This window comes from Arvicola amphibius, chromosome 6, assembly GCF_903992535.2.
Source record: "Arvicola amphibius chromosome 6, mArvAmp1.2, whole genome shotgun sequence".
Lineage (NCBI taxonomy): Eukaryota > Metazoa > Chordata > Mammalia > Rodentia > Cricetidae > Arvicola > Arvicola amphibius.
In genome coordinates, this window is record NC_052052.2 from 7,899,565 (window position 1) to 7,925,391 (window position 25,827).

The window sequence follows — 25,827 nt, forward strand, 5'->3', positions numbered from 1 at the left end:
CCCGGGAGGGGAAGGCGGACTCTCAAGCCCGACAGCCAATCAGCTGGCCGAGAACGAAGATGGGCAGGAACATTCACCAATACTCATGAAAAAGTGGAGCTTCGGGACCGGCTTCTGGCGGGGCGGGGATTGTTCAAATAGACAAAACACGCGGCCAGTGGCAAGCGAAAGAAGCTTAAGACTTTTCCGGAGAACCAATCAGTTGTGAGTTGATTTCGGTCACTTCCACGCACACATCCGGTGCGTCGCTACTACGGTTCCCCTCCGTGTGTGTTGTGACCGTGTGGCGCCCGGGTCTAGGGACTGTGCGGACCTATTGGAAGAGCCGGGTAGAGATTGGGGACCGCGCCCGACGTGATGCTGAGAAAGAGCCGAGTGTCTGACGCCCTCGAATGACTGCAGACGGCATACTATCATCTTGGGAACCGGTTTACTAGGGAACTCGTTCTTTCTCCTTTGTAAAATTTAATATGCCTTTGAAAGTTTTTATTTTCTCCTCACTGCCCCCAGATTGCCTTACTTATGAGGTCATTCTGGAGAGACGATCACCAAGAAACTACTTTAAATGCAAGATTTTTAAAGCAAAATCCTTAAAAAAAAAAAAAATCTGTCAAACAGGCAATAGCCGGAGCTGTAGATGTAACTCAGTTGTTTGACTATACAACATGCATGAAAGTCGTGGATTCAATCCCCAGAACCACATAAAGGACACGCCTGTAACCCCAACACTCTTGGAGGTTGGAGGAACAGGAATTCAAGGTCGGGGCTAGAGAGAAGCCTCAGTGGCTAAGAGCATGGCTGCCCTTCCAGGTAGCCTGCACTCAGTTGATGACTCACCGCTCCTGTGTGCATAGACGTACACGCAGGTAAAACACCAATATCTAAAAATAAATACTAAAAAAATTCAAATGAAATTTATGCACATCTTTTTTGTGTAATTTTTAATTTTTATATCAGTTGTGATAAACATTGAAAATTCCTAAATAGCTTGAATTGGGAATTTGAATAAAATATTAAATTAATATTAAGAGAAACATGAAGCTATTAATAATGATAATGCAGATAAATATTTGCTAATAAGGTAAAAGTTTTCAATTAGGTTTTTAAAAGTTACATTTTAAAGTTAAGAAACAAAAAGGAAAATTCCAAAGGACAAATTATACTACAGTAGTACCTTTTATAAAGCATTGATACATTTCTTAGGAATTAAGTTGGAGAAATGCTGATGGGCCTACTGGCCCATGCCTTTAATCCCAGCACTCTGGAGACAGAGACAGGCATATCTGTGAGATTCAGGATAGCCAAGGCTATTACACAGAGAAACCCTGTCTCAAAAACAACCACCAAAACAAATAAATAAATTGAGGAAATGCCAATAAAATGTAATGAGATTTGTGGAAGACATACTTTCTTTTCTTTTCTTATTTCTGGGAAGGGGTTCAAGACAGGGTTTCTCTGTGTAACAGCCCTGACTGTCCTGGAACTTGCTTTGTAGTGTAGACCAGGCTGGCCTTGAACTCACAGAGATCCACCTCCCAAATGCTGGGAGTAAAGACCTGCGTCAGCACTGTCCATCAGAAGACATACTTTCTTTAGATATTATAGAAAAAAAATCTCAAAAAACTCCATGTGGTCTCCATGTAGTTAGGTAGATGTAGGTCGTGACTTGGGGCAGACTAAGCTTCAAGAAACAGACTAAAAGCAGCAACTCAGCTCTTACAGCAAGTGGAAACTTATTTTTAACAATGCAGCATAAGGCCTCCTGCCTTCAAAATGGAGTCAGGCAGGTTCCTCAACCTTGTCTCAAATATCTATATCTACCTCTACCTATCTCTTTATCCATCTATCTATCTATCTATCTATCTATCTATCTATCTATCTATCCATCTATCATCTATCTGTGTGTAACATTTCTCTAGTTTAATACATAAATGTAACAATGTTTTATAATTTAATCTTTTTTTTTTTGTTTTTTTCGAGATGGTTTCTCTGTAGCTTTGGAGCCTGTCCTGGAACTAGCTCTTGTAGACCAGGCTGGCCTCAAACTCACAGAGATCCGCCTGCCTCTGTCTCCTGAGTGCTGGGATTAAAGGCATGCGCCACCACCACTTGGCCAATGTTTGGGAGCCTTTTCTTTAATTACAGACATATGCTTGTAATCCGGGCACCTGGGCAAGTGAAGCAGGGGGATCTTGAGTTCCAGGCTGCATTTGATGCTGTGTCAAAAAGTAAGAGAGGGCCAGCAAGATGATCCAGGATAAGAGAACTTGCCACCAAACCTAAAGACCTGAGTTCAAACCCCAGAACCCACATGGTGGATGGAGAGAACTTAACCCTGCAAGTTGTCGTGTGACCTAGCACACATGCATCACCCCATAAATAAACATTTGAAAAAGAAAAATAACAGTAATTTAAAGTAGAAGATAAATATTTGAAAAGGATAAATTCATTTAAAGTAGAAAATGTGAAATAAGGAGTAGAGAGAGGGCTCATTGGCTGAGGACTGACTGGCTGCTCTTTCCAAGGACTTGGGTTCAGTTCCCATATCAGGTAGCTCACAACATCCTGCAAACTGTAGGATTGGGATGTAGTTCAGACGGTAGCTTAATCTACCTAGAGGGTAGAATTCTTGGCACCACCTAAAACCAAGTGTGTGGGTGAGTGTTTATAATCTCAGTACTCAGCGTCAGATCAGAATTTCAAGGGCATTGTGGGCTACATTGCTGGTTCCAGGCCTGTCTGGGCTACACAGGCCCCTGTAATTTTATTATTAGATTTTTTGTGAATCCGTGTTTTGCCTGCATGTATATATCTACTGTGATCTTCCTTCATGTATGCACAGCATATGTGTGCCTAGTGCCCTTAGAGGCCAGAAGAGGGCACCAGATGCTCTGGAGCTGGATTTAGAGGTGGTTATAGTTGCCTTCTGGGTACTGGAAATCAAACCCAGGTTCTCAGGAAGGGAAGCCACTGCTTTTAACCACCGAATCATCTCTCCAGTCCTGTTTCCAAACAAAGAAAGAAATAAAAACCCAGTATATTGTGTAAGTCTTTGCATCTTAGTACACAGCAAACTTCCTCGTTCTTTTTTCTTATAGCTATATATACATAATCCATAACATTGCACTATATTTTCTTTCCATGACTCTCTGTTTATAAATACTTATTTTTCTTCTTTCTCTCCTTCCTTTTCGTTTGGTGTTCTGTTTCTCTCCTTTCCTCTTCCCTTCCCTCTTCCCTCTTTCCTTTCTCCTTTTTCTTCTTTAAGACAGGTTCTCGTGCAGCTTGGGTTGGCCTTGAACTCATTTTATAATAAGAGATGTCCTTGAACTTCCTGCCATCATCTTCCAAGTTCTAGGATCACAGAGATGCATCACCAGGCCCAGCTTGCACAGAGCATTTTCAACGTAGGATTTATTGGGGTAACCATCCCCATCACAATGAGTCTTATTTCAGTAAGCGAACCGGCCCAATACATCGCAAAGCGACACGCCCTGAAATCCTTGGGGTGTTAACCAGATCATTTTCCAGTGTCTCTTGCTTTTAGTTTATTTGTTGAACCCCGGCTCTGGGCTTTGACCACGCCCCTCGCCGGCCACGCCCCTCGCCGGCCTTCTCCCGGCCCTGCTAGTCCCGGGCCTGGGTTTCCCGGCCGGCCTCTTGAGGCCGATGCACAAGATGGCGGCGCCGGTGGCCCGCTGGAGGCCGCGGGCTGTGGCAGGCTGTTAAGTTATGGTGCGGGACAGGGAACCACACAGGCCTCGCTCAGGTGACAGGTGGTTGGGGCAGTGCCGCCGGCCCCGTGGGGGTGCATGGCCTGCTCTCTGCTGTCCCATGTTTATAACGCCTCCAAACCCTGTCCCGGGGCGGAACTAAAGAAAGGTCAGGTCAGGCTGCGCAGCCTATCTTCATCCTGGGGCGGTCCCCGTGAGTGGCTCCCTTTTAGAATTGACTTCAGCCACGTGTCACTTCCATGGCTGCGTTGCAGGCCCCGGGGGAGAAGATTAATATCCAGGCAGGAGAGACAACCAAGGTCGGGGACAGGGACCCGCTGGGGGACGACTGGCCCGAGCAGGACAGCCTTCCACCGCGTTCTTGGAGACAGAAGTGCGCCTCCTATGTGTTGGCCCTGAGGCCCTGGAGCTTCAGTGCCTCACTCACCCCTGTGGCCCTGGGCAGTGCCTTGGCCTACAGATCCCAGGGTATCCTGGATCCCAGGCTCTTGGTGGGCTGCGCAGTGGCTGTCCTGGCTGTGCACGGGGCCGGCAATTTGGTCAACACTTACTATGACTTTTCCAAGGGCATCGACCACAAAAAGAGTGACGACAGGACTCTGGTGGATCGAATCTTGGAGCCCCAGGATGTTGTTCGGTTTGGAGTCTTCCTCTACACCCTGGGTTGTGTCTGTGCCGCTTGCCTCTACTACCTGTCCACTCTGAAACTGGAGCACTTGGCTCTCATCTACTTTGGAGGCCTGTCGAGCTCTTTTCTCTACACGGGAGGTAAGAATTGACCTGTTTCCTGCTCTAAGGTCTCAGTTGCCTGAACTGGAAACTGTCCCTTTACAATAGGAACTGTAGAAGTGTCAAAGACGCCTGACTAAACCAGATGACTTGACTGGAAACCCAAAGTTTGTGTGCCATGGCTACTTTGGAAACTTTAAGTTGTGAAGACTCTGGTTCGGCAGTGGATTATGAACATTACCAGCTGGAGACATGGCTAACCTTTAAGATGTCTTACTTTGGGGCTGGAGAGATGGCTCTGTGAGCACTGGCTGCTCTTCCAAAGATCCACAGTGTCTCACAACCATCTACAATGGGATCGGTCCGTCCTCTTTTGGCATGCAGGCATATATTCATAGAGAACACTCATGTACGTAAGATAAGTAAATAAACCTGGTAGGGGAATACATGATCACAAAGTGGCCCTCCTGGAGTGAGGCTTAACCATTGCATCCAGATGTGCTGAGCTGATCCCTGCAATTTCCCCAAATGCAGGAAACTCAATTGCATTAAAAAAATAAATAAAAAGGAGAGAGAGAGAGAGAGAGAGCTCATTGTTCTCACAGAGGACCCATGTTCAGTTCCCAGCACCCATGTTGGGCCCCTCACAGACACACTTGATTTCAGCTCCAGGGGATCCAACACCCTCTTGGGGCCTCAGTAGGCACCATCAGCACACATGCACACAAAGAACACACACATTTAATGACATAATGTGGGCTGGCAAAATGGCTCAGTAGATAAAGGCCCCTACCACCAAGCCTGATGCTTGAGTTTGATCTCCAGGACCCACGAGGTAGAAGGAGAGGACCCAACTTCCAAAAGTTGTTTTCAAACCTCTCTCACACATATGCATGCACTCAACATAGAAAAAGTTTAGCTCGGAAGCCGGGCGGTAGTGGCTCACGCCTTTAATCCCAGCACTTGGGAGGCGGAGGCAGGCGGATCTCTGTGAGTTCGAGGCCAGACAGGCTCCAAAGCTACACAGAGAAACTCTGTCTCGAAAAGCCAAAAAAGAAAAGAAAAAGTTTAGCTCGTAATCAGAAAGCATGGTAATAACTATATAGACCATTAACATAGGCATTTAATTTAATAACTACGTAGACTATTAACATAGGCGTTCAATTTTTTATCACCTTCCCTTTTAATCTCTAGGGACCTCTGTGTATCTGGTCCGTCACTAACTGTCGTGTGATGCAGTGGATAACAGGGTGTAAGAGGTGCTAAGTGCTATGGTGGCGGGACACAGAAGAGGACAATGAGAACAATTTTAAGTAGTTTGCTTGGCATGGGCCTCACTAAGGAGATAACACTCCTTAGTGAACTAGACTGAAGGCAGGAGAGATGATGGGGTTGGTGTGTCGATGTCTGGAGTAGGACTCTAGGTATACGGGGCAGTGAGTGTCAAAGTCCCTGATGACTTTGAGGAAGAAACCCACTGAGTGTGTGAGGGACGCAGTCCAGGGAGCTAGACGAAGAGGGGTGTGTCTGGGGAGGGGTGGGAAGCATGCAGGCTGCATAGGCAGTTCCCCCCCTTTGGCCTCTGCACTTTAAAGTACAGGGACCATTGCAGGACTTTGAATAGCAGTGTGATGTCATGGCTCGAAAGAGTCTCTCTGGCTATGGTACTGGGGATGGATAAGTAGGGTGGTCAAGGGTAGAAGAACAATGACCAGGTCAGAGGCCCTTGAGCAGTTCAGGCAAGATGTTTGGTGGCTTGTGTCAGAGTGGTGGCCACAGAGAGGTGAGGCAGGTTCTGAGCAGATGTTGGAGGTAGACGTTGTTTGCCAGTGGATTGGATCTTAGGTAGAAATGCCACAGAGTTAAGTATGACTCAGAAGGTTTGGCCTGCGCCACCAGAAGGGCACAGTTGATATTGTCATGCCAGATGGGAGAAAGGCGAGGCTAGAATCGGGTTTTGAAGGGAAGAAGTCGGGATTGACTTTGGACATCTTAATGTTAGAGCTCCAAGTGGAGATGTGAGATGGGTAGTTGGTTAATGGAGAGGCCTGGGCTAGAGAGACAGGTCAGGGGGCCACGGGCCCATAGATAAAGTTGTAGAGTTGGTGGGAAAGCACAGAGGACCAGTTCTGGGTCCTGTAGCCCTTCAGCCTAAGAGGAGGGGAAGATGAGGACCATGTAAAGGAGACGGAAGGAGTGAGAAGGAAATCAAGAGACTGTAGCTGCCCAGCAGCTGTTGTAAATGTAGGACAATTAAAAAAGTCCGAGGCAAAGGCAGGCAGATCTCTGGGTTCAAAGCCAGTCTGGTCTACATAGTGAGTTTCAGGCAAGTCTCTCTCTCTGTCTCTGTCTCTCTCTCTCTTTCTCTGAGTTTCAGGCAAGTCTCTCTCTCTGTCTCTGTCTCTCTCTCTTTCTCTGAGTTTCAGGCAAGTCTTTCTGTCTCTGTCTCTCTCTGTCTCTCTCTCTGTCTCTGTCTGGTAGTGAATAAAGAAAGAGTGGGCTAGACCCAGGCCCCAGTGTCCCCTCCAAGTACACACCCCCACATGATTGGAAAGCCTCCTACTAAGGCTCCACTCCTCTTAGAAATTCTACCACTGGGACGACTTAGCATTCAGAGTGCTTGCTGGTCTTGTAGAGGACCCAGGTTTGACTCCTAGCACCACATGGGCACTGCCAAGCGCCTGTGTAACTCCAGCTCCACAGGACCCAGCGTCCTCTTCTGGTCTCCACAGGCCCCTGCATGTGTGTGCCCTCCATTCACACAGGCGCATACACATTTTTAATAAAGACAGATGTTAAAGATAAAATATTCCACCAGCCCAGTGACTAACTCTTCAGCACACAGCTCTTGGGAATTCTCGAAACCATGGCATTCTCTTTATTTTAGAGACATTTTAACCAGGACGTGGAGGAGACAGAACTGGCCCTGGGTTAGAATTAGAGTCTGGTTGCAGTGCTGAGTCAGGGCTGACAGGCCAGAAGTACAAAGGTCTCTTCCCAGTGTAGTCAGAGGGAGACTAGGGCACAGGGGTGAGGGGTGAGGCATGGGGCTGCAGCCAGAGCATGCTGGGGTCCATTTCCGTCGCTCTTGGCTTCTTCCCACTTTGCAGTCTCCAGAGCTCCGCCCTCGTCTCTTCTTCCCCTTGGCTCCTTTGGTTGCTGTAGCCCTCTCACTTGAGCTGGGGACTCTCAAGCTCTAGGCTTGGAAACTCAGGCTCAGATCTGATGTCTTTCGGGGCATAGATGCTGGGGACTGGACAGCACCCAGCACTCTGCTCAGTGTATAGCCTGACAAGCGTGTTTCTTACCTGTGAGCCACACCCTTGCCACACGCAGCTCTTAGTCACTCCTAGAAGAAGCCTCAAATCAAATTCCTGTTCATCTCTGCAAAGATATTTGCACCTACAGATTTTCTCATTTTATTCAATGGCATTTTTTTTTCTCCTGTTTTTTAATGTGTGTGTGTGTCCCTCACATGCTAGGCAGGTACTCCATCCACCACTGAGCTGTGTCCCTAACCCCCTCATAACTTCATCCTTCTAGTTCTTTAGACCCAAAGCTGTGAGCATCCTTTTTGACTTCTGTTGTTGTTGTTTTGAGACAGGGTTTCCCTGTATAGCCATGTTTGTTAGAGAATTCATTTTGTAGACCAGGCTGGTCTTGGAGATCTACCTGCCTCTGCCTTCCAAGTGCTGGTACTAAAGGTGTGTGCCACTGTGCCTGACTAGACTCTTATATCTGGCACCAGCATCTTATATCTGGCATCAGCAAGTTGTATTTCTGTTAAAAATTCATCTGAGATCTGACCACTCCTCCCCACGTGCTGCTTCCACCATGACCCTCTCCCTGGAGTATTGCTCCTAAGGGTCTCTGCATCTGCCCTTATCCCTTTCAGGCTATTGCCAGGTGTTAGTGGAAGGCAGCTGGAAGCCCTCTGGTTAACACTCGTGAGTGGCTCCCATCTCATCGGAGTAAAGCCAAGTCGTCCTCCTAGTGACAGCCAGGATGCTGCATTGTCTGTATAGCTCTGCCTCCCCTGTCTAACCTGCCCTCACCTTCCTCTTGGACCTGCAACATCAAGCTATGCACTTTACAGGTGCCCATCTCTCTGTGGAACGCTCTTCCCCATCTCTGTGGCTTACTCTAACTTCCACCCATGTCGCCTTCTTTGGAAGGCTTTGATTTCTGTCTTATTTAAAACTGCACAGTTAGCCAGGTGATGGTACATGTCTATAATTCCAGCAAGGAAGCAGAGGCAGCCTGGCTTCCAACTGAGCCCTGTTGTAAGAGGCCGCTCATTCGTTTCCTGGCCGCCCAGAGTCCCAAAATAATCACACAGAAACTGTATTATTTAAATCACTGCTAGGCCAGTTGCTTAAGTGTATTTCTGACTAACTCATATCCTAAACTAACTCATCTCCATTAATCTGTGTATCGCCATGTGACTGTGCCTTACTGGGTAAAGTTCCATCCCTGGCACCCGTCTCTGGAGGGGCTACATGGCTTCTCTCTGGCTCCATCTTCTTTCTTCCAACGTTCAGTTTAGTTTTCCCCACCTAGCTATGCTTTGCCTTGCTATAGGCCAAACCAATTTCTTTATTCATTAACTAATAAAAGCAGCACATAGACAGTGGGTGCTGGGAACCAAACCTGGGTCCTCTGGAAGAGCACCAGTACTCCTAACCCCTGAGACATCTCTCCAGCCCTGTAGATTTTCTTTTTCTTTTTGTAATCTTCTCTCCCCCCCTGCCCAAGACAAAGTTTCTCCTAGAACTCTGTAGTTCAGACTGGCCTTGAACTCAGAGATCTGCCTGTCTCCGAATGCTGGGATTACAGGTGTGTACCACCACTGCCCATCTGTAGATTGCCTTTTAACACTGGCCTTTATTGGTAGAGAACTGACATACAGTGAAGTGTGTTTGTTTGGTGAACATGAGCAGCTGTGTAGTCCCTGCCTGTCCATCACCCCTAGTGCTTCCTTAGGCTCTTCCCGCCAGCCCCATCCATCCTCATCTATGCGCAGGTAGCTGCTCTTCTAGTTTCTTTCACTCAGGTTAGTTTCGTGTGGTTGTGTAGTTAGTTTTTGAGTGCCATGTAGAGGGACCCATTCCACGTGGATCGCTTGTGACTTTGTTTATTGCAATATGAACTCTGTTTTTGTTTTGGAGGATTTTTTTGGTTTTGCTTTGTTTTTGTTTTGTTGTTTTTTGTTTTTTTGTTTTTTTTTTTGTTTTGTTTTTTTTTTTTTGAGACAGGGTCTCTCTATATGGTACTGGCTAGCTTGGAATACGCTATGTAAACCAGGCTGGCCTCCAACTCCCAGAGATCCTCCTGCCTATGCATCCTGAGGGCTGAGATGAAAAGTGTGGGCTACCATGTCTGACCTCCGTGTGAGCGCTTTGAGTCTGGCCTCCTTTGCCCAGTGTGATGGTTTTGAAGCTCACCATGTTGTCACACATGTCAGCAGCTCCTTGTTATTGTTGAGCAGCATCTGTTGAGAGACACACCACACTGTGTTCTGTTCCCCTGTTCAGGGACCTTGGGGTTGTGTCTCTTTTTTCTATTGTGACTGAGCATTCATGTTCAAGTCTTTTTATGAGTATTTGTTTTCATTTCTCTTGAGTAAATGCCTGGAAATAAAACTGCCGTGACCTCCACTGGGTGCCGTTTAATTCTACAAAGAGCTGCTAACCCAAGAAGAAGCACTTGTACCGCTCATATTCCCACAGCCCACAGCGGCATGAAACTTCAGTGGCTCTGTGCCTTTGCCAGCTTCCTCCCTGAGTTAGCCTCTCTGTGTGTAGCAGGGCTGGCTAGAAACTCATGCTCCTTCTGCCTCTGTCTTGCAAGTGCTAGTATTGCAGGCATGCACTGCCACCTGGCCAGCTTTTGACGTAGGTCTTAACAGATTAATTCTGACTGCTAGGCAGAGAATGGTCCCAGTATTTCACTGTGCTGTTTCCTTCAGAACATGGTGTCGGGAGGGGTGGGAATGCTTAAAAAGAGACTCCCATGTGGGTCGCATCTCTGAGTCAGGAGAGTTTGGGCCATGTCTTACACTCTTAGAAAGTGCTCTTTCCAGAAGCTCTTTAATTTTCTTACATCAGATAAACTGAAGACTGTAAAAGCTTTCTTATCCTTGAGTGGCTTTGTGTTTGGCTTTAGAGGAAGACCTGCTTAAGGTGGGGACCCAGGTTTCTGTTGTGGTTTTGTTTTGTTTTGTTTTGTTTTTGTTTGTTTGGTTTTTCAAGACAGGGTTTCTCTGTAGCTTTGGAGCCTGTCCTGGCACTAGCTCTTGTAGACCAGGCTGGCCTCGAACTCACAGAGATCTTCCTACCTCTGCCTCCTGAGTGCTGGGATTAAAGGCGTGCGCCACCACCCCCCATTTTGTTTGTTTTGCTTTGTTTTGAAGTTTGAGTATAGTTCTGTTAGAGTCAAAGCAAGCTGCACATCTCTAGCTGCTGGGAGGAGGGAGATGGAAAAGAGAAAGAAGAAAGCCATGCCTTTTGCAGTGGAGGTAGGCAAACAGCCATGTAGTGGAAGTGAGGGGCTTCAGGAAGAAGTGAGAGAGCCCAGAGTAGCCAGGGAAGTATGCTCATGGCTGAGGCTCCATAGGAAGCTGAGTCACTTTTTGCTTGCTGATCTGAGGAAGGAGGGGTCTTGTGATCATCCAGCCAGAGGTTACATCTTCCCCATCCAGCTTCCTGTTGTGGTGTGTGGATCAGCGAATGTAAGAGAAAGTAGGGGAGCATCACGCTAGCCTAGCCTGAGGGGATGCTTTCTGAATTCGTGCAGTATGTGAGGAACATGGGCTGCTCTTCTCTTGCGGACACTTCCTCCTGGGCACATGTCCTCAGATAACCAAGTTATCGACACACAGTGTGGCCGTGTGGAATCAGCTTCCTGGTGCTGGGAAACTGAGGGGTCATGCCTGTGATGCCTTGTGGGGGTGCTGCATTTTAAAAACCAGGGGTGCTCATTTGGTGCCAGCGGACCCATTACTTCTGTGAAGGTGAAGTTGGCCAGATCTTGGTCCTTAGTTTCTATGGTTTTAGATCCCCGAAGATCATTGTCATCCCTCCTCCCTCATTTTAGTTTTTTTTTGTTGTTGTTGTTTTGTTTTGTTTTTTGAGACAGGGTTTCCCTGTAGTTTCTAGAGCCTGTCCTGGAACTAGCTCTTGTAGACCAGGCTGGCCTCAAACTCAGAGATCCACCCTCATTTTAGTTTTTTGAGACAGAATTTCTCTGTAGCTTTGGAGCCTATCCTGGAACTCATGCTGTAGACCAGGCTGGCCTTGAACTCACAGAAATATGCCTACCTCTGCCTCCTGTGTGCTAGGAGTGAAGGCATGAGACACCACTGCCCGGCATGTCATCTCTTATTTTAGACTGGGTAAAATATAATCAGATACTCTTAGGCCGTGCCTTATAGCATCACCAGATCCAAAGGCTTCCCTGTTTCTGTAGCAACCAAAGTTTGGATCCTAATGCCCACCTCCCACCATTGCACGTGACTTTATTGTTTCAGTCTGAGTGGGAAATATTCTTGACCTCCTGACCTCAGTTCCAGGTTGAAGTGTTTGTTACTGTAGCTTTGTACCAAATACTGGGGAACCAAGTCTGGCAAGCCAGATCCTGGGACTTTGATTCCAAAGACACAGGGATGTTGAGATGTTGAGGGTTTGAGGGTATGTTGGGAAGAAGGGCAAACCCAGAGTTTTTTTTTTTTGTTTTTTTTTTGTTTTGTTTTTCAAGACAGGGTTTCCCTGTAGTTTCTAGAGCCTGTCCTGGATCTAGCTCTTGTAGACCAGGCTGGCCTCGAACTCAGAGATCCGCCTGCCTCTGCCTCCCGAGTGCTGGGATTAAAGGCGTATGCCACCACTGCCCGGCAAACCCAGAGTTTTAAAGGAACCCTGGAATGGGGTGGGAGGTTCTTACAAGGTCAAAAGCCACCTAGGAAGTACTGTAGTATTCCAGAGTAAGGTGATCCTGATTTGGACTTGGGATGTGTGTGGTGCTGGAGATGGAGGGAGGAGTTACAGGCAGGCCTAGGAGCAGAATGGTCGCTAGGAATGGCTTGGTTTGGAAGGGAACCACAGGGGGAGCAGTGCGTGATAACTGCACTGGTTTCCTCGTTGTATGAGTGGCGGCTTCTTTATATGGAGGTGTGTAGCTTGTGAAATGCCATGGTGGTTCAGTGGGGGCTTTTAAGCCAGAAGAAAGGCTAGAGGGGAAGGAGACAGGATGGACATTCTGCCTTCCAGGGCTGGAGAAGGTAGAAGAACTTGATGGTCTAATGTAGTGGATCATAAAGACTTTTGCATGTTCTTGGACTTGTATCATCTCTGCGTACTGGGAGTTCAGGGCACTTTGTAGCAGAAACTGGTTTTGGGGATAAAACCGAAAGGGTAAACTTGGCAAGTACCTGGCAGTTGAGCTCAGAGACCTGAGTCTGTACTGGGTCATTTATTGGGGTACCCCAGCGATTGCATACCTTCACAGCCTCTCACCAGACACGGCCCTCTCTTGGACAGCCTTTGATTCACACTGCATCTCTGGCTTTTCTGGCTGCAGGAATTGGATTCAAGTATGTGGCCCTGGGAGACCTCATCATCCTCATCACTTTCGGCCCCCTGGCTGTGATGTTCGCCTACGCTGTCCAGGTGGGGTCCTTGGCCATCTTCCCTCTAGTCTATGCCATCCCTCTGGCCCTCAGCACGGAGGCCATTCTCCATTCCAACAACACCAGGGACATGGAGTCTGACCAGGAGGCCGGCATTGTCACTCTGGCCATTCTCATCGGGCCCACCCTCTCCTACGTGCTCTACACCACGCTGCTCTTCCTGCCCTACCTGATCTTCAGCATCCTGGCCACGCACTGCAGCATCAGCCTGGCGCTGCCCCTGCTCACCATCCCTGTGGCCTTCTCCCTTGAGAGGCAGTTCCGCAGCCAGGCTTTCAACAAGCTACCCCAGAGGACAGCCAAGCTCAACCTCCTTCTGGGGCTTTTCTACGTCTTTGGCATCATCCTGGCACCGGCAGGCAGTCTGCCCAGACTCTGAGGCAACTATTAGCTCCCACCATAGCACAGCCCCTCCTTAGGATGTGCAGAAGCCAGAGACTGAGAAGGGGTGCAGCTGACCAGGGTGGGTGCCCAGCATGGGCTGCCAGCTCCTACCCTTGTATGTTAGGATTATCTTCGTCAGGATAATCTGCTGTGGTTTGTTTCCCACGTTATGGGGAGCCCTGAAACCACTCTAGTGTCCGAGTATGAACTGAACATACTGTCCTGCTGTTGTTTATAATCCCCACTAGAGGGCGTTGTCGGGCCACTTTAGGATGGGAGGCCCATCTCCCTTGTTCTGAACAGAATGCCCTAACAATTCATGAAGGATCTGTGTCCCAGTAGAGCCGCAGTGACAAAGCACAGTACTGCCCTGTTACCTTGGCACACAGGAAATGGCAATAATTGGTGCCAGGTCCCATTAACATGGAACACCTGTCCCCTGAATGTGCTGCTTGCTAGAGAGAAAGCCCCTCATTAACAACCATGTGGCTCCCGGCTTTTTGCCTGGGTGGTGGGTGGTTTCGACATTTCTGTCCTTCATCTCTCCTTTCACTCAACACCACTGGTGAGGAAAATGTCAGTTCACCCTGCAGCAAGACAGTCAAGCCTGGGGCGGCTGAGGAAAGCACTCTGCTTTCAGTAAAACTCGTCAGGGTGGGGGTGGGGGCTGCTTCCCTCTGTAGAATCCACTAGGATGCCAATCATTGGGACCCGAAATGGTAGTGAGATGCTCATTTAAAGCCCACAGGCCTGTCTCCTCCCGGTTGCCTCCCCTGGTACTCCTCTTTCTCCCCTGCATCTCTGTCTGTCCTTCCATCTGTTTCCCAGTCCCCAGACTGTGGGCAACAGTAACACATGAGTCAGGGACACTTGTCCCCATCCACAGAGCCTCAAGGATGGGCAAAGCAGGGGCCTGTTGAACGTACAAGCCAATGGATAGCAATCATGGCCCCACTCAGCAGAGTGGGAAGCCCGGCCAGTGAAAGAACTATGAAATATGGGCCCCTCCTCTCCCTGCACCTGTCGCCATGCTCAGACGGGGTGGTTTCAGTGAGGTCTCAGCAGATGGTGGTTTCAGTGAGGTCTCATCCGAGGGACCAGTGGTGTCTCACCCCCTCCTCTTGCACTGAGATGATCACGTCCTCATTGTGATCAGTTGTCCTGGACAGCACTGCGGGCTTAGCCTGCAGAAAATGACCTTGAGTTAGCACTGGGTCACTTCCTTAGGAAAATGTTTCAGAATTGCCCCGAGTTCCTTTGTAGTCAGGATGGTTTGTCTAGAAGAGCGCTGGGGTCCCTGAGCTTGGGAGAAACCCAGAAATTTAGGCAGGAGCTCCTTTCCTGTTCTTCCCAGCATGCCAGGCATTTGGTGCCTTCGAGGGCCTTGCCTTTGGAGAAGCACCTAGGATCCCTGCTGGGGGCTGACCAGTGGCTTCCACAGTCCAGGCCTGATACAGCTACCCTCATCAGAACCATGTCCGCTGCTGCACCATGCTCTGGTTCACATTTTAATGTCTATTTTTATATATGATCCCAGAGGCCATATTTAGTGCCATATTTTATATACAGGCCACTATAATTTATAACATGTCTCCTGATTTTATGAAGGTTTCCTGTAGGTTTGTTAATTAAAATATGAGAAAACGTCCATCAGTGGCTTTGTGTTTCTTTGCTTCCCTCCTGCTTCTCTTACTGTGGGAATGTGCAGAGATCTCGGAGTGCCAGGCACAGTGGCACACACATTTAATTCCTGCACTTGGGAGACAGGCTGGGGGATCTCTGTGAGTTTGAGGCCTGCCAGGGACACACAGTGAGACCCTATCTCCAAAACAAATCTCATTCCAAGCCTTTGGGACAGTGCAGTGTGGTAGGGGCACCGCATTACCAGTGATGAATCTGGGTACTGTTTGCACAGCGTTGATGGGCTATGCTGGCTGGTCTCGTGTCAATCTGACACAAGCTAGAGTCACTGGGAAGAGCCTCAACTGAGAGAGTGCCTCTGTAGGCCTGGGCTGTGGACAAGCACGAAGGGCATTTTCTTAATTAGTGATTGATGTGGGAGGGCCCAGCCTGTGATGGGTGGTGTCATCACTGGGTGGTAGTCCTGGGTTTTATAAAAAAGCAGGCTGAGCAAGCCATGGGGAGCAAACCAATAAGCAGCACCCCTCCATGGCATGGCCTCTGCATCAGCTCCAGCCTCCAGCTCCCTGCCCTGTTTAGGTCCTGTCTTGTCTTCTGGTGATGAACAGTAATGTGGAAGTGTAAGCCAAGCGAATCCTTTCCTCCCCAAGTTGCTTTGGTTATGGTGTTATCCCAGCAGTAGTAACCCTGCCTAGGACAAGGACCCTTAGGAAAGGTGGTAGGGACCATTCAGAGCCGGCTGGCCAGACCGCATTGACCTCATTTCCCTCTGTCCTTCTCTACTTACATTTTCCTGCTGCTAGGTCACCACGCTGATGGATTAGGAGCAGGTAGTAGATGGAGTGAGTTTACGTTTTGGCTAGGCGTTTGGCAATATATCCTTATGAACGAGGCAGAGATATGTGGAATGGATATCACTGTAGCTAGATAAATTCCTGAGGCTGAACGCACCGTGGGAGACAGCTGACGGATCATTGTGTCAGCGGCAGCAGGGAAGGCAGCCTTCAATGGCACATTCAAGTGAGCCCTGCGTTCTGCCCTTTGCCCAGCTAGATTCAACACCTGCTATTAGCAACCGGAGTAAGGCAGCCGGAATGGAAGCTCTCAGGAGCCCCAGAGGAAGGGCTTCTGGAGGGACTGATAATTATGGAGCTCAGGAATTAAAAGGCTGCTTTGAGGGTCAAGAGAACAGTGAGCGTGAATAAATGCAGAGACACTGTCGGGTCTCCAGACCGCGGCCTGTGATTGGGAAGGAGCTGACCTGTGACATGAGAGCAGATGTGCCTGTGGGTGTTTTATGAATGACACTAGGCTTCATGGTCACACGCCTTTACCGTCTGAGTCAGATTCATCCTGCTTACCCAGTGAGTAGCAGGGAATCGAACTCCAGTCACCTCAGGCTCTTCCCATGCCCATTGGGTTGGTCACTGGGGATCCCCCCAGTCTCTTGGGGACCAGAAGTCAGGGATTTTAGGTCAGCCTTTGGTCCTCCATTCACCAGCTGCCTGGTGCTGGGCTTCGGGCCTGGAATTCACTCCACTTTTCTTGAATGGTTCTGGATACCGCTTCCCGCTGACAGGTACCATGGGCCTGTGGGGCACACTGTTCCCTGCCACCCCATACCCATTTCTGCCCTGGCTCGGCGAACTATCCTTTCTGTGGTCTCTGTCCACCTCTGCTGCTCAGAGCCGCCCTCCTTCCATGCTGTTGCTGAACCTTTGCACAGTGTCCTGCCTCGAAGACCTTGGAAGCTCGGGGCTGGCCTGCTCTGGGGCTGGCGGGGCTGATTTACGAATCCAATGTATGCTGTTTTACTTTCTGCTACTTCTGCATTAATAACCAGGCCCACACCTGGGATCTGGTCCTAACCTCAGACTGAGACAGTGATGACCTTGGCAAAGGTTACTGTGGTCCATGAGATGAATGGGAGAACAAGGAGGCTGTGCCTGCTCATCCCTGCATTGGCCATTTTTCATAGGCTGGGCCTGAACCTGCACACCTTGTTCGCCATGGAAAGAGTCAACGTGGAGCCAGATCAAGGACGTATCCTAGAGCGATGCACACGGACTTCAGAGGAGCCGTTGACAGGATGTGGAACGCAGAGTGAAGATAGAGTTAGAAGCCAACTTCATTTTTAGGGGTGTGTGTATGTGTGTGTGTGTGTGATGGGTAACAGCTGCAGCAGAGATTTTCCTTTTTCCCAGCATGGGAACCATATTTTGAAGGTGTTATTAACAAACTGGATCTTGTCCAAGAAGCATTTGGAAGAAGGGTGAGGACACGTAAAACCACGTTAGCCTGGAGACCCAAAAGGACGCTGTCTTGGGGGAAGAGTGATTGGGCTGGGTACGTTGTGTTCAAAGAGGACAACCGGGGCATGCAGATGGGACTTACCCAGCCCCACATTTCAGCTCTGGTGTTGAAAGGAACTTCTCTAGCCATGAGTGGAAACAGCGAGTGGGGTGGGTGCTCAGAGCATCCCAGCGGGTGCTGAGTTTCCGGTAACTATAGGCATTTAAGAGAAAAAGCCATGGCTTGTCAAGAAGACCGAGCACAGAGTCATATCAGAGAGAGCTCAGATGAGACAACCGGGGTCCTTTGACCCTGGGATACGGTTATGCTGCTGGAGAGTTGCCTCCCAGACCTGCTCAGACCTGGCGGTTGGGAACAGAAGGAACCCAGGGTACAAGGGCTATGTTGACATTTCAGCTTCTTAGTGACCTCCCGGCTGTGTTGACTGATACTCCCGTCCTGTTTGGTTTGTCTTTGAAAAATTGCATACAGACTTACATCCAAACCCATGTCTGTGCTGTTGGCTTCACTCTCAACGGCCCTGGAGGTGAGGCGGCTGACAGCTGCTCTCTCCCGTGTGCCTACTGCTAATGGACTGTGGGCCTCGTTCATTACTGGCTGCGGACCATGTAGGCTGATGTAAAAGCAATGCCTCTGGCAAGAGCCCGCACTCACTCGTGTCTCAGCCTGCTGACGTTTGTCACCCTCCCATGGTGAATGACCAAACCACGGCACCAAAGGGTGGTGAAGCCTGGTCAGGTTCTGCCTGAGGCCCTGGTGAGGAGCTGAGCCTGGCTCATCAGGAGCTCACCAGCAGAGGTAGGCAGTTGTAACTGGGAGACACTCTTGTGGTGATATTTTGTGACCTAACAAATAAAGCTTGCCTGAAGATCAGAGTGCAGAGCTAAGCCACTTGTTAGCCATAGAGGCCAGACAGTGGTGGCACACACCCAGCACTTGGGAGGCAGAGGCAGAAGGATCTTTGTGAGTTCGAGGTCACTCTGGGCTACGTGAGTTGATTCCAGTCTAAAAGAGAAACAGAGGCAGGTGGTGCTAGCTCCCACCTTTAATTCCAGTACTTGGGAGTCACAGGTTTTCAATTCCAATGCTAGGGAGGTGGAGACAGGAAGGGATATGGCTGGGCAGGGAGGAATATAAAGCGGGAGGGGACAGGAGCTCAAGGCATTCAGTCTGAGGACGTGTAGAGACAGGACAACTCATTGGATCTGAGGCATTCATAGAGGAAAGAACTAGTGGCTGGCCGCTCTGCTTCTCTGATCTTTCAGCTTCCACCCCCAATATCTGACTCCAGGTTTTTATTATTAAGACCAATTAGATTGCTGTAGCACACTTTCTCCTACCAGCCCCGCTCTGCCCCCCAAGATGTAGATGTTCTAGAGGACCCAGTGTCTAGGTCACATGCTCCCCACCAAGCTGGGCAGAGAATAGGAGGAAATTGGTCTAGTCTCTGTGGGTGTGATTAAGGGCATGCCTCAAAGTCCATAATCCATGGTCCAGCCATAACCTTGCTTCTGCGTTTTACAGTACAGTTAGAATCACCTCCATAGGCAGAGATACAGCCAGATTTTGTTTGCTTGTTTGATAAAGTGTTTCTCCATGTAGCTTTGGAGACTTTACTGGAATTTGCTCTGTAGATCAGACTGGCCTCTAAGTCCACCTGCCTTTGCCTCCCGAGTGCTGGGATAAAGGCGTGCGCCACCACCCGGCAAGAGTTATTTTCAGACAAGAAGAGAGAAGCAGCTGAGTCAAGATCACACAGGAACTAGCAATAAAGCCCGGATTCCTAACCAAGCTGTGTGTGTAGCCTCAACCAGCCTGCCTACCGAATTTAATACCTAACTAACCTGCTTCTCTCTCCTAAGCCAGACCCATTACTGAGGTTGGGTGGACACTGGGCCTCTGGCACACACCTCAGGCCCACTGCTAATATGGGCTCCAGCAGCTCCTTGATGTCCTGCTGGATGCCTGGCCCCATTGCTAAGATACAGCCAGATTTAACAAGACAATTCCAGCTTGTGTTCTGTATCTGTTTGTTAGTGTGTTTTTTGTCTATGGCCCCAGCAGATGGATGGTGGCCAGGCAAGTGAGACGATGTTTATCTTAGCACCTGCACAGTGCTGGGCACAAGTGACTGAGGGGCGTGGGAGTAGCTAGGCCCTGTGGGGCAGGTTTGAAGACCACGCTGACATATTACACAACCGGTTGACACAGAGCAGTGAGGACAGGGGATAGCAGGGCATTTAATCAGCCCGGGCTACTGGTCCCGAGTCCAGAGGAATGGCCTTGAGTGATGGGGCCCTGGGAGAGCATCGCAAGAAGAAGGTCCTGAGCCTGCATCTACTGAGGACAAGGGGTTCATTTCTGTTGTCCCAGACGCTCAGCTATTTTGTTAGGCCACGGCAATGGTTGCTACACGCTGGCATTAACACATAGTTCCCTGTAGCAACCAAGGACAACCCATTTAGAGCCTTTCTCTTTTTGTTTTGCTTTGTTTTTTGAGACTAAGTTTCTCTGTGTAGCCTTGAATGTCTTCTTCCTTGCTCTGTAGACCAGGTTGGCCTCAAACTCGGAGATCTGCCTGCCTCTTTGGAGCCTTTCTTGCAGGAGAGAGCCAAGCCTGTTTTTGTTCAGGTCGGAGAAGTCGAGGTGCCAGCCTCAGGGTCAGAGGTTGTCCATGTGACTTCTCACCTAAATGCTCCCCAGTTCTGGGAGCCGCCAGGAGCAGTGCTGGGTAGAGAGGCTGACCGTGCTGCAGAGGGTCTTCTGAGACCCCTCAGTTCAGGGTCACATCTTGGCCTATAGTCTGAGTTCAACAAGGCAAGACTATCTCCAGAACACCCAAGTCCATTTTACCGAAGTTGTTGGTATATCTCTAAGTCCATGTGTCTGTGTGTGCATATATAAGTGAGACCGTTTGGAAGTTTGTGTCACCCTTAGTAGCAAAAATCCTCAGAACCCGGTGCAATGAGCTCCGCCTTGTAGAACAGTCTCAATTACCAGATAACCAATCTCGGAGCCGTTCTGGGAAGGATGCAAGGAAGCCAGGGGGACTGTGAGCAAATGATAGCCCAGAGCGGCTCCAGGCAGAGGCAGAGAGATACGGCTCTTCTTTATCCTGTCAGTTCAGAGCTGCGGCTGGCTGGCTGCACAGCCTGGCTGCTCTGCTGAGAAGAGCCATTCCTCCCTGAAGAAAAACTGCAGCAGGGGACAGGATGAAGGCGAAGATAGGCAAATCCCTCAAGTGAGGCTGAGCCTGTGTAATCTGCGCCCCAGGCCGTATGATGGATGCCATGGAGCTGGCTCAGCAAGAGCTATGAGAAAAGCCCCTGCCTCCTCAGGAGGACTGATCTCCTAGAGGAAGCTAGGCCTGGCCCTGGGGCCCTACTGCTTGTCCCCGGGGTTGGGGGCATGCATCTCTCCTGTTGGTGAAGTAACAGCAGCCGGCCACAGTCACATAAACCACAGTCCTGACAGTCACTGGTATCCAGGCTTTGGAAGAATACATAGGTCTCTCACCCAGCCCCCTTGTGTCCTGACGTGGCCAGGTAACTTGTGTCCAGATGGTCTGAGGGATTAGGTGACTCCTTCGAGGTCACCTAGCCACCTAGAGGCAGTGCCACAGAGAACCCATTTTTTTCCTGACCCTAAGTGCGCCAGGTGACTCCTTCAAGGTCACCTAGCCACCTAGAAGCAGTGCCACAGAGAACCCATTTTTTTCCTGACCCTAAGTGTGCCATTCTTTGGGTTAAAAGTCTTTCTCTTTGTCACTGCTTCTTCTGAAGCCAAGAGAGGAGGCAAGAGAGGAGGTTTTCTTTCTTTTCTTTTCTTTTTTTATATAAATCTCATTTTCAATTTAACTGTCTCAAAATGTTGAAAGAGCCACAGCTGCCTCTTTTGCTATTGTCTCTCCTGTTCTATTCCTGCTTTGTCTCGTTCCCCTCCCTAACCTTTCCTCAGTTCCCCTAGCACCCCCTTTGCTCTCTGGCACCCAACCAGCTTTCCAAACCAGCTGTGCTGGGTGTTAGTGAGCAGGAAGAAGAGGCAGGGCATAGGAGCCTCACTGGGGAGAGGGGCTCAGGGCTTCTCTTTGAGAGATGGGTGATTTGATCATTGGCTTTGTCAATTCAAGCCATGCCTGAGATCTGGAGCCAGCTTCAGGCTGCAGCAGCCTACAGACATGCACCACACCCTCTGGTTCCCAATTCTTCTGCCCTGTCACCTGAATTGGCTTCATACAAGCTGATTGTCACATTGGAGCAATGCCACGACCCAGTTTATTAATGAGGAAGCTGAGGATTCTTCAGCAGGGTTAGCCCCTTGCTGATTACGTCTCAAGATTCAGCAACCCAAGAGCACAGCACCAGTGGCAGAGCTGGACTCAGGGACTGGGTCATTTGACTCCTAGCCCAGTGCTTTTCCCCACTATGCTCTGTGGCCTGGGCCAGCATCCCTTCTGTGCGTTGTCATAGCCTCCAGAAGGCAGGACTAAGGCTGGGGGATCTGTGGCCTCCTGGACCTCTTGAAACCAGGGGTCAGCCCACCAGAGGTCTGAATACAACCAAGAGGCCAGCATGATCTGCCTCACAAGGCGACAGTGGCTTGAGATGGCTCCCCAGGTGAGGATAACCGCCAACCAGCGAGGAGCCACTGATTGGGAGATAATCTCCCTGAGAAATGATGAGTGCCAGTTGCTTCCGCAGCTGCAGGGCCCTGGTGCTGATGTGTGCACCACCCCCAGATCCACATTGTCATTGGCTTGTTGTAAAAACAGATGTTACTGTTCTCCGTTCCTGTCTCTTTGTCTCTAATAGGCACTTAAACGCTGGAGGGGGAGCCAGCAACGGAGACAGAAATCATGTGACTGTTTCAGGCTTTGTCTGGGAGGGTAGGCTACTGCAAGAATTGGGATTTGGGAGTGGGTGTGTGGGAGAACCAGCCCCAGCCCTGAATGCTTCTGGGAATGTCCTGGGAGAAGCTAGCAAGGTGACAGAGGGCAGCGGGTATTCAGGGGTACTTAGAAGAGCTGCCTTTAGGACTGACCCCAAAGCTTAAGCTAGAGGGAGGGGGTGCTGGCCTTCTGGCCTTCTGCCTCCCAAGGTTTGGAGACTTAGAAGGGGTCAAGGGCTGATGAGTTTGAAGTTCTCATCTGGGCCTTATCCACCTAGCCATCCATCTATGCACCCGTGCATGTGTGCATTCATCCAATTCATCTGCTGTGCCTACATCTTCCCTGCATCTACTGCACATTCTGCATCTGGCAGCAGCATGCAGGTTTTGCAGGTAAAACATTTCCTGAAAAAGACTAGGCACCCCTTATATCTGCTCAGCCATGACCATGATTTAATGGGAACTTGAAGCCCTTCCTGCCCCCGAACAGCCCTGAATCAACCTGCCCCAGTGGTCTGAGCTCTATCATCCATCAACCTTGAGGACGGAAGCCATCCTATTTCCCAGAGGTCCATGCTAAAATACTGGCGTGTAACCCAGAAGGTTCTCAAAGAAGAAAAAAAAGTCCATGTGTCACTGTGGAGAGCAGTGGGTCAGGCCTGGGCACGAGATGAACAGGTTCCAGTGGGAGAAAAATGAGGAGCATCCGACCCATGGATGTTGCTTTGAGGGAACACTGGGGATTAACAGGAGTGGGTGCATCTCCTAGGGTTCTGTAACAAGAGGGGGCCAGGCCTGTTTGTTTGTTGGGGTTTCTGTCCTGCCCGGTACCCTACAACCGACAATCCCCAAAGAAATAACACAGAGATCTCTATAAGTTATAAAGCTGATAGGCCCATTATAGCTCTAGCCTTTAACTGGCTAACTCTCACATCTTGATTAACCCATTTTTTCTGATCTACGTTAGCCATGTGGCTCAGTACCTTTTTTTCAGTGGGGCAGATCACATCCTGCTGCTTCGGTGATCTGGGCAGGAGTGGGAGGAATCAACTTCCTCCTTCCCAGAGTTCTCCTCTTCTCATTACATCATTTCTACTTCCTGTCTGGTTTTACCACATTTACTTTTCTGCCTGGCCAATCAGAGTTTTATTTAAAACATGACTGTCAGATTACAGACAATTCTCCCGCACCACTGGGGAGACCTAAAGCATGCTGCCTTAAACTATGGTGTCTGTCTTTTTGCCTAGGCAAATACCTGTCTAGGATTGATTTATTTATTTAGTATTTAAGTACTCTGCCCATGTGTGCACATGCAAGCCAGAAGAGGGCATCAGACCCTGTTATAGATGGTTGTGACCACCGTGGGTGTTGGGAATTGAACTCAGGACCTCTGGAAGAGCAGAAGAGTAGCCAGTGCTCTTAACCTCTAAGCCATCATCTCTTCAGCCCTAAGGGAGGGAAAGCATGCTATTCTACTGACCCATAACACTGGGGTGCTCAGAAATTGACTCTGTTCCTACAGATCCCACAGATCTCATGGGGCAGAGTGGCAGGGGGAGAGGCTTTGTCTGTTCGATCATCTCCCCAGCACCTCCAGTCTGCTCTGGCCCCAAACCCACTCAGGTTTGTGGTCTTCCCCACTGAACGGAGGACTGGCCGTAGATGAGACTGGGCCCCGCTGGGGGTTGTCGAGAGCAGAAGGTAATCTGCTCCACTTAGACAGTTTTTATTTTGTTTTGCTTTGAGACAAGTCTAGAACAAGAAACATAGATCAGGTTGGTCTTGAACTTTCTGCAATCCTCCTGCCTCTGCTTCCAGAATACGGGATTTACAGGTGCCACCATATCTGGCCACCTGGACAATTTCCATGAGAGAACCTAGTCTTTGAGTTGGGAGCTGGGGAGACTCTGCTGGGCTTTCCCCTTCACCTGATAGGTGTTAGCAAGCTAATTAACTGGGGAGGTGCCCAGCAGGCAGAGACACCCTTGGTAATATGACTACTTAATATTCAGAGCCCATGTTACCTAATCTTGTAGCAGAGAGTTTCTGGGGAGGGGGGGGATGTCCCTTTGCGAAGCACATTGAATTTCACTTTAAATGATTTCCATAAAGACAAATATTATTATCAGTGATAATTCTCAGTGGGCCCCCCAGGCTACTGAGTGTGAGAGTGTAGGGTGGGGACAGAGGGGCACGTACAGAGGTGACCTCAGCCTGTGCCTCCAATCCCTGTGGCCCACATTCTTTATCCTGCTCCAGGAAGCACTGAGGGGTCCTGTCCAGCATCTCTGCAAGCCTCTTGGACCCTGTCTTCCTCCCGCAACCCTGCCTTAATATGAACACAGCTTTGGTAGCTTATCCTCACTCCTCACCCTCAAGTGACAGGAGATTGAATGACAAACACGGTCCAGAGAAAATGCCAGGACAATAGCCAGAAGCCCTCAATGGCTGCCTGGTCTCTGGTGGTCCTTTCTTCCCAACTCTTTGTCCCACTTATCCACCCTGGCTCCTTGCTTGCATCGTGTACACTTTATACACATTTTTTTTGGTGGTGCTGTGGATTGAACCCAGGACCTCGCACATATGAGGTGAGTGCTCCACACTGAGCTACATTCCCAGCCCCTCTTGTGTGCAAAAGAAGTGCCCTAGGGAGCAGAGAACTTTGGTCAGAGGGGAACATATTAAAATGTAAGAGCAAAGAGCCCCAAGAAGCTGGACAATCATCTCGTCCCCAAACAGGACTTCTGCTCCAACAGCCGTGCATGGTAACTGTCTTAACCACAACCTGTGTCTGGGGCCCGGGTCACTAATCTCTAGTATCAGAAGTCAGTCCAGCAGTCGCTCCTGCTGGGGACATGAGAAGGGGATAGTGTGGGCACGGATTAAACAGGCACACTTGCTTGTCGTTGAATGACACAAACTGTGGCTGCTCTGCTCAAAGCAGATGACACCTCCATGCGGAGGTTTCCCCCAAACCCTCGGAAAGGTAACAGCTCCTGCTTGGGTAGCTGTAGAATCATGCAGGCTCTTTTCGGGGGCAGGGCTTAGGGAGCTGAGGGCTGTGGGTGATCCCAGTGGCCTTCCCGTGGGATGTGGAATCAGTGCCTTCTACATCATGAGCTTCTTGTTTTTTCCCTTGAGATAGGACACTGCTCTACAGCTGTGACTGGCCTCTAACTCTCCACCCTTCTTCCTCAGTACAGGGATTCCAGTGCTTGCCACTCAGCCCTCTCAGCCACAATATGCATTTTGTTGCTGTCATATTGCTAACTTATGTAGACCAGGCTAGCTCATAGATCTTCCTAAAGGCCTCCGCCACCACACCTAGCCACAATTACAGTCTGCCCCCACCCCCCACACATACAAGATAGGGTCTCTCTGTGTAACTTTGGATGTCTTGGAACTTGCTCTGTAGACCGGGCTGGCCTTGAACTCACAGAGATTCATTCGCCTGCT

General features: G+C 49.5%; 1 protein-coding gene across 1 annotated transcript; it reads left to right on the forward strand.

The window, feature by feature from the left end:
* Positions 1–3,657: 3,657 nt before the first annotated feature.
* Ubiad1 (UbiA prenyltransferase domain containing 1) lies at positions 3,658–15,178 on the forward strand. The gene is made up of 2 exons (XM_038333412.1): positions 3,658–4,502; positions 13,038–15,178. Exons 1-2 carry the CDS (start codon positions 3,974–3,976, stop codon positions 13,523–13,525), a joined length of 1,017 nt encoding a protein of 338 aa, XP_038189340.1. The 5' UTR covers positions 3,658–3,973; the 3' UTR covers positions 13,526–15,178.
* Positions 15,179–25,827: the final 10,649 nt, after the last annotated feature.